General features: G+C 46.3%; 1 protein-coding gene across 2 annotated transcripts; it reads right to left on the minus strand.

Annotated features, from left to right (window-relative positions):
- Window positions 1–768: 768 nt before the first annotated feature.
- Window positions 769–5,424, minus strand: LOC107143800 (HLA class II histocompatibility antigen, DO alpha chain). 2 transcript variants are annotated; one of them, XM_015487552.2, is made up of 6 exons: window positions 5,256–5,424; window positions 3,940–4,188; window positions 3,464–3,583; window positions 3,302–3,364; window positions 3,071–3,206; window positions 769–2,849 (listed from the first exon to the last, which is right to left on the minus strand). In XM_015487552.2, exons 1-6 carry the CDS (start codon window positions 5,335–5,337, stop codon window positions 2,846–2,848), a joined length of 654 nt encoding a protein of 217 aa, XP_015343038.1. In that variant the 5' UTR covers window positions 5,338–5,424; the 3' UTR covers window positions 769–2,845. The 2 variants fall into 2 exon arrangements, with proteins under 2 accessions (XP_015343038.1, XP_015343037.1); XM_015487551.2 differs by having other exon boundaries at window positions 3,302–3,583; window positions 5,256–5,423.
- Window positions 5,425–8,959: the final 3,535 nt, after the last annotated feature.

Below are 8,959 nucleotides of genomic sequence, written 5' to 3' on the forward strand. Positions count from 1 at the left end.
TCAGAGGACCCTGGGTGGAGCTGGGTTATGGAACAGAGAGGAGAGTCAACTTCTCATTAGATGGGACAGATGACATATTTAATATCTGTAGGAGGGAACCCCTGTGAAGAGGGGGAGATTGACTATATGGAAGAGAAGGTAAGTGTTAAACATCTATTCTCAGAGACTGAAGAGAGTCAACTCATGAACGAGAACATTTTTTTTAAATAAAGGACTATTTACCTTGAAACTAGAAGGGGAAAAATGTGACCATAAGACACTTAATTTAAAAAAAAAATATATGGTGCTGGGGATTGAACCCAGGAGAGAGTTCTACCACTGAGCTACATATCCCACCCCACCCTTTATTTATTTAGAGATGGAGTCTCATTAAATTGCTATTCTTGAATTTGTAATCCTCCTGCCTCAGATTCCCAAATAGCTGTAATTATAGGTGTGGGCCACTACACCCCAATAAATAACATACAACCCTTTTTTTGATACTGGGGATTGAACCCGGGGGCACTTTACCACTGAGCTATATCTCAAGCCCTTTTAATTTTCTATTTTGAGACAGGGTCTTGCTAAGTAACTGAGGGTCTTGCTAAATTGCCAAGGCAGGCCTTGAACTTGCAATCCTCTTGCCTCAGCCTCCCAAGTCACTAGGATTACAGGTGTGCACCACTGTATCCTCAAAAACTTTGAACTGTTTCTAGAAATTTTGAATGGTTCAAAGTGTTCTGGGTAATATGTGCATAGTGAAAAAAAATCATACACCTTTGATCAAAAGACATTTTAATGACTTTATTAAGCCTTAGGATAGTCGAGAGAACAACTCTCCAAAGATGCATGAACTTCCCAAGCAAAAGACCAGCAGAGATCGGGAAATGCTGGGAGAGACGTCTGGTGTCTCTGACAACCAGCCAATTCTTTCTCTGAGGACGACCTGTTATCTCTGAGGTGGGGGCTCAGCAGGCACATTTGTACTGTGGGATCTTGTCCCCTGCTCTAAATCCACTGGACTGGGTGTACATCTACCCCAAGTTTGGCCGGTCATTTACTTTTCTAAGAATTTGCAATTGTGACTGGGAGACACAGTCTGTGTGGGTGGTGACAGCTGAGGTGACAAACCCAAGTGTGAAAGTGTGAATGTGTCAGCTGAAGGGACAGTCAGTCCACACACAGAGAGAGAGGAATGTGACTTAATGTCCACAGAGAGAGAGGAATGTGACTTAAGTGCAGACCATGTGGCTCAGTGAGAGTGTAAGATGGGCTGCTCCAGGTTCTGCTGGCTTTTCGGTTCTGAGTTCTGTTCCCATGAGTCCTGGTAAACCCACCCTTGGGTTCTGTGCACCACCCCTGTGTCTCTAATTGCATGTGATCATTTTAAGAGGGTTTTTGTTACTGGCAAACAAAATCCTTGACTAAGACAATCTTTGCCCACCAGGGTCTTCTGGTTCATGATTTCTCCCAAAATTATTCTCTTTTAAGAAGCCCATCATATCCTCATCAGCGCTTGGTTTCTTTGTTTTCTAGGACCAAATACTCATAGTTCAAACCCCCATCTTGCCTCTTGGACTTGTATCTTGATCAAATATGGTACCCCAACAGACCTAGGTTCTCCAGATAGCTTTCCTGGCCCAACTCAGACCTCAGGATCCCCCTCCAGTGACTCCTAGTAACACCAGACTGTCAGGGTGTCCCATGTACCGCCTACAGCCTAGGTCCAGGAAGGCTGCATGAGAATCATCTGTAGAATGTTAAATTAGAGTCCCTGTCACTGCTCCTCCATCCCTGAGACGCTAATCCAGTAGGTCTGGGTGACACCTGTACTTTTTAAAGATTCTTAAGTGCATTCTAGTTTGAAAACCACTAATCGTGACGCTTAATTGGTACTGGACACAAACTACCTTGTAGGGTTATTTATCTCTTTGTTTTTCTAATTTTGTGCACTGTTAAATGAAATCTCCTGGGCACATGTTTAGGAAGTGCTCAGATGGATCTCTTCCCCTCTTACTAAATAAGTTCTGTCCCCTGCCAAATATGACTGACTCCACTGAGAAAAGTGGCCATCGAATCTTTTTCTTTTTAGTTGTAGATGGGCACAATACCTGTATTTCATTTATTTTCATGTGGTGCTGAGGATTGAACCCAGTGCCTCACCTGTGCTAGGCAAGCGCTCTGCCACTGAGCCACAACCCCGACTCTCTAAGTTTTGCATGCTTCTTTGTCATGCCTGAGGCTATAGGGAATGTAGAAAAAGGACATGACGTCGTAGACCATAGTTGCACACCATGGCCTCTTCACACAGAGGACGGCCAGACAGGTAGAAGCCCCAGGAACCTTTCCTCTCCCAGTGCCCTTCAGGACTGACGTTTTTGAGGGCCATTGTGCAATGCACAGGATACTCTGTATCCCTCTCAGGGAAATCTGAATTCAGGAGGCGAATTTCATGAAGTCCTTGTGGAATGCCCCAAGGGAGCAAGACACAGTTGGACCAGACAGAATGACTATCCCCAATATGTCCTCACTCAGACTCACTCTTCAGGTCCCAGTGTCCCTCAAACCCTGGGAGTACTGGCCAAGATCTGGTAAAAAGAATAAGGGCAAACACCACTGAAGAATTTGGTGCTGCTAGTCAGAGCTTTGGGCAGAGCAAGGTATGTGTTTGTGTTGGAGTAGGAAGGGGAGCTGGCTGTGCCCCACAGGTGTAAGTGCTGAGGTCAGAAAGGAGGGGACCTCAGGGACAGAGGTTGATGCCATTTAGGGGACGTGCTTCGTAGGCTGTGGCGCTGAGGATACAAAAGCTGTCAGAAATCTGAGAGGAATCCATACGTTGTTCCCACAGTCTGTCTCAGAAGGGTTGTTACCTAAAGTAGCAAACACCACGTGACCAAGGCTGTTCAAGCTCACCATTCTAGGATCCTCTATTTGGGTGCCCACCTCCCCCAAACTCCACTCCCTCACTGCCCTTCTGCTATTCTTGTCCACTCTTGTCTCTAGCACCCTTTCCTCCCAACAGAGACCTCACTCTCCACCTCTATCCCATAACTGCCCTGCCCCCACCCCCAGACTTCAGACGTTTCTGCACCTGGGGGCACTGGACATGCATGTCCCTGTGATGATGAGGATGGTGCCCATGAGGAAGCCCATCAGGCCAATGGCCAGGCCCATGGCACAAATCAGGGTCTCTGTGGTGTCTGGTGGTGGGACAGGCACCTGGGGCTCTGGGAGAGAAAGGAAGGGTCAGGGGGCACAGCAGGGGGATTCTGTCATGAAGGAAACACAGGCCTGAGCAAGGGGCTGGAGGGGAGCTCCGTACCCCAGTGCGTGAGGAGCGGCTCCTGCAGGCCCCAGTGCTCCACCTTGCAGTCGTAGAAGTCATCTGCTGAGGGCACAAAGGTCAGGTAAGAGAACTTGCGGAACAAGTGGTCGGGCTGGGCATAGAAGCTGGTCTGGGCCGCTCCCTCGGTGATGGTCTGACCGTTGCGCAGCCAGGTGACGTTGATCACAGGAGGGAAGATGTTGTCCACGATGCAGATGAGGATGTTGGGCTCACCCAGCTCCACTCGAGACTTGGGGAGGACCGTCACCCTTGGAGGCACTAGGAGGAACGAATCCCTGAATCTCAGAGGTTCATCCCTTACAATGGGGCCTTGTTAGGACTAGGATTAAGGGACACTTCCTCCTACTTAGACACCTGCAGGCAGGGGGCGCTCGGGGATGGTAACCAGTGGAGCAGAGGGGAGAAGAACAGGGGGAGAGGAGGCTGGGGACGGGGAGGAGGCTGGGGACAGGGAGGGGGCTGACTGAGAGGTCTGAGAAGACCTAGAGCTTCTAGGGAAAGAAGGGGACTGACTGGTTGAGAGAACTTGTGCCAGAGGGAGGGAGGCCAGGGAATGGGAAAAAGCTTCTCTGGGCCCCTCCTGCTTGGCTGGATTGGGGGAGGGGGGCAGGTACCGCTGGTGGCTCTGGTGCGGTTGGAGCGTTCCACCAGGATATCCAGATGGGCTCTGATTATGGCGATGCTGGCCAGTCCGTTCTGTGGGTCAAAGTGCGTGAAATCGCCAAACTCAGGCAGTCGCCATGCAACCTCCCCATTCTTCAGGTCCACAGAGAACAGTTGGTCTCCATCAAATTCATGGGTAAACTGGCCCGAGGCACCATAAGACTGGAAGAAGGCTGGTCCATAGGAGCCCATGTGGTCAGCTGTATTGGGTAAGGGCAGGGCCAGGAGAAAGGAGAAAAGGTGTCAGCCTCATCCATGATATGTAATGTGTGGAGTCTCAGCCTGAGCCCCATCCGGGGTCAAGTGTGGGGACAGAGTTCTGTTCTGACAGTGAGCTGGCCCTGGGGGAGTGGAAGGGCTGCAGAAGGACAGAAGAAAGAGAGGATGCTCATGCCCTGCACACCACGGGTACATTCTGGCAGAGCAGCCTAGGAAGAGGTGAAGCTGCCTAAGATGGTGCTTAGATTTTCTCAAGTTAAAAGTCTCAGCCATAGTCATTTGCTCTGGTTATGCCGTCAGGTCCTGTGTGTGAGTGTGTGAGACGGTGAGTTGGGGTGGAAATGATTAAGGACAGGAGCATAAATGGGGCTCTCACTACAGAGGTGTAGTGTAGATGGGGTTGGGGGGAAATGGGCACTGACTGGCAGGAGCAAGAATTACACAGAGACCAGGGGGATCCATAAAGGCAGCCCCAGACATTGCAAAGAGCACTGGACAGGAGCTCAAGGTTCATGTCCCAACTCTGCCATCTCAGAGAAGAAAGGCTGAACACATCTTGTCCTATAACTAAGTGCATAGTTTCCTGGAAATTAGGGGACGGGTCTTAATTGGTAAGGTTCCTTTAGAACTCTGCAGTTATTTGTTGAGCACTGAAGGAACACTGTGTGCCCAGCACAAAGCCAGGCCAAGGAAATAAAAAAGACAAGCCAGCTGTGGACGTGCACACCGAGAGCACACGTCTAGACACTGTGAGTGTTAAATGCTGCAATGCAGCTGGACTGGAGTGGACACACTCCAAGTCAGGAAGTGGTAGAGAAGCCAGGGTGCTGGACAGCACGGGGGTGGAGCTTAGGGTCTCAGAAAGGAGGAAGGAATGGGGAGGAATCTGAATGAGAGAAAAGCCATAGAGGTACGAGGAACTTGGGGTGGAGGATCGGGGATTTCTAAGTGGAAGAAGTGGCCCACAAACCAGAGAGTGACAGGAACATGCATCCTCTATGCTGTATCCCTAAATCTCTTCTGTTCCCCTGGGGCCCTCAGCACTCACCCTTGATGGCCCCTGATTTATGGGGACAGAGGAGGGTCATCAGGGTGTGCAGTCCCAGGACCAGCCCAGCACGGAGGGCCATTGCCCTCTGGGGTTTTGACCAAGTAAGCCGAGGTCTGTGGGAAATACAGGAATGAGATGGAGGCGAAGAAGAAGAGAAGTCTTAGTTAGCGGGAGACCCTTGCTATCTGCAGCCAATCAGAGCTGTTACCTGAGGTAATGTAGCTGTTGCTGGGTAAAGAAGTGAAAAGCTGGGGAGAGAAGGTAGAGGAAGTCACTGGGCCCCTGGGCCCGAGGCTGGTCCACAGGGGAGTTGAGAGGAAGTTGTTGCTTTGGAGGACGAAAGGCCTTGATCCACTACCTCCCCCAAGGAAGAATGTGTAATGGCTTCATCTGAAGCAGAGCTGCCAGAAACTTCCACAGATTGTTGTGAGGAGGGTGGAGGGTGCTGATGATCTCCATTTGCCCCTCCTGGTCCCCCAGCACTCTCCATACTGCTAACATGCTGAGCCATGTGGGCTGCATCCACCTGGCCTTTGCCTTCTAGCTGGGCTCTGCCAGTGGGAGGCATTTGAAGGACTTAGTGTGATAATAAAAATATAGAACTAACTGTTATCCAGGTAAAGAGAAATCTAACCAAATCTCCAAAGGCCATTTGTCAAAGATCCTGCTTTAAATGATTTTCAACCCGGAAGGGATCTGAGAAATCATCTGGGTCTGTAGTTCCAAACATGGCAACACATGACAGTCACCTGTTTAAAAATACAGACCCCTGATCAACTTAAGTATCCATCAACAGATTAAGGGATAAAAAAATGTGGTATATAAACAATGGTCATTTTAAAAAATGAAATCCTGTCACTTGAGGCAACATGGATGAGCCTGGAGGACATTCTGTTAAGTGAAATAAGTCAGGCACAGAAAGACAAACGTCACATGTGTCGCTCATATGTGGAAGCTAAAAGGACTAATTTCCTAAAGTAGAGAGTAAAATGGATGTTTCTAGAGGCTGAGAAGGGTGGGGAGGGGATGAGAGAGATAGTTATGTTAACCATTCAGGGCTACAGTTGAATAACAGAAATAACTTTTAATGTTCTATAACACAGTTGTATAACTATGGTTGACAATGATTAATTACCTATTTCAAAATAGCTAGTACTGAGGATTTTTTTTTAAGAGAGAGAGAGAGAGAGAGAGAGAGAGAGAATTTTTTTAATATTTATTTTTTAGTATTTGGCGGACACAACATCTTTGTTTGTATGTGGTGCTGAGGATCGAACCCGGGCCGCGCGCATGCCAGGCGAGCGTGCTACCGCTTGAGCCACATCTCCAGCCCAAGTACTGAGGATTTTGAATATTTTCAACACAAAGAAATGATGAATGTTTGAAGGAATGGATATGTTAATCATCCTGATTTGATCATTATTAAATTAATATGTATTAAGTGCATGTATCAAACTACCATACTATGCCTTATAAATATATATAATTATTAAATGTTAATTAAAAGAATTAAAATCCACACCTTACTTCAATTTATCTGCTATTCAAAAAAGAACAGTTTCCTGGGTTCCATCTTGAATGAGATTAGCCTCTGCAAGAGTGCGGCCAGCGGCCTGGGTTCTCAGCGTGCTCCCTGGGTGATTCCCAGGCAGCCTGTGGCCCATCATCTGATTCAAACTGCCTAATGCCCTTTCCTCTAGATATAAGGGATTCCTCACTGAGGGGAGCAGACCACTGACTCTAACTCCAAATTAACCAAATTACGGCTAGTAATGGACTTGGGGGGGGGTGTAGTTTACGGGGAGCCTAATCCAGTTCTTCTTTATTCCATTCCTGAATGTCTAGAATAATACCTGGCACAGAGTGGGCACTCAGTGGGTATTTGTGTGGATGGATGAATGAATCTCCTCACTGCTTTGGTCCTGTCCTGGTTAGATCCTTGCCTCCTTTGTCTCCTCTCAAGTGGGGCAGGAGCTGGAGACCTGGGACAAAGGGACAATAGATGGGTAAGTCATGGAAAACTCATGACTGTGGCTTCCTTTTTTTGTGTGTGTGTGCCTGTCTTTTTAAAATTTGATCTTTTTATTTTTTTTATTTATATATAACAGCAGAATGCATTACAATTCTTATTACATATATAGAGCTCAATTTTTCCTATCTCTGGTTGTATACATAATATACTCACAACAATTCATGTCTTCATACGTGTACTTTGGATAATAATAATCATCACATTCAACCATCATTAATTACCCCATGCCCCCTCCCTTCCCCTCCCGCCCCTCTGCCCTATCTAGAGTTCGTCTATTTCTCCCATGGTCCTGCTCCCTATCCCACTATGAATCAGCTTCCTTATATCAAAGAAAATATTCGGCATTTTGTTTTTTGGGATTGACTAACTTCACTTAGCATTATCTTCTCTAACTCCATCCATTTATCTGCAGATGCCATGATTTTATTCTCTTTTATTGCTGACTAATATTCCATTGTGTATGTATGTCACATTTTTTAAATTCATTCATTTATTGAAGGGCATCTAGGTTGGCTCCACAATTTAGCTATCGTGAGTTATACTGCTATAAACATTGATGTGGCTGTGTCCCTGTCGTATGCTGTTTTTAAGTCCTTTGGGTATAGACTGAGGAGAGGGATTGCTGGGTCAAATGGTGGTTCCATTCCCAATTTTCTAAGAAATCTCCATCCTGCTTTCCATATTGGCTGCACCAATTTGCAGTCCCACCAGCAGTGTATGAGTGTACCTTTTCCCCCACATCCTCGCCAGCACTTATTGTTGTTTGTGTGCATAATAGCTGCCATTCTGACTGGAGTGAGATGAACTCTTAGAGTGGTTTTGATTTGCATTTCCCTAATTGCTAGTGATGATGAACATTTTTTCACATGTTTATTGATTGATTGTACATCATCTTCTGAGAAGTGTTTCTTCAGGTCCTTGGCCCATTTATTGATTGGGTTATTTGGTTTTTTTCTTCTTTTTTTGGTATGTAGTTTTTTGAGTTCTTTATATACCCTAGTGATTAGTGCTCTATCTGATGTGTGAGAGGGAAAGATTTGCTCCCAAGATGTAGGCTATCTATTCACCTCATAGATTGTTTCTTTTGCTGAAAAGAAACTTTTTAGTTTGAGTCGATCCCATTTATTGATTCTTGATTTTAATTCTTGTGCCATAGGAGTCTTATTAAGGAAGTGACTGTGGTTTCTTTGTTTAGTAACTATTGGATGTTGGACATTTTTATTTAAAAATATATGGAGATTTCTTAAATGTATTTTTTTGTTATTAACTTAAACTTAACCACAGGATAATGCAAGAACCTTGTCCTTATGATGCATCTTCTCTGATGTTTGTTTGTTTATACTTTTTTTTGGGGGGGGGGTGAAGGGATTTAAGGGGCACTCAACCACTGAGCCACATCCCCAGCCCTATTTTGTATTTTATTTAGAGACAGGGTCTCAATGAGTTGCTTAGCACCTCGCTGTTGCTGAGGCTGGCTTTGAACTTGCGATCTTTCTGCCTCAGCCTCCTGAGCTGCTGGGACTACAGGCATGTACCACCGTTTCCATCTTCTTTGATGCTTACTGATGCTTGCTTTACTGCTGGCCATATGATCAACTTTTGTAAAGGTTTCACATCTGCTTTGATTAGATGCAGAATTTTATACAGCGCATGTTTGTTGCACATGTAG

Source organism: Marmota marmota, unplaced genomic scaffold (assembly GCF_001458135.2).
Source record: "Marmota marmota marmota unplaced genomic scaffold, marMar, whole genome shotgun sequence".
NCBI classification, from domain to species: domain Eukaryota; kingdom Metazoa; phylum Chordata; class Mammalia; order Rodentia; family Sciuridae; genus Marmota; species Marmota marmota.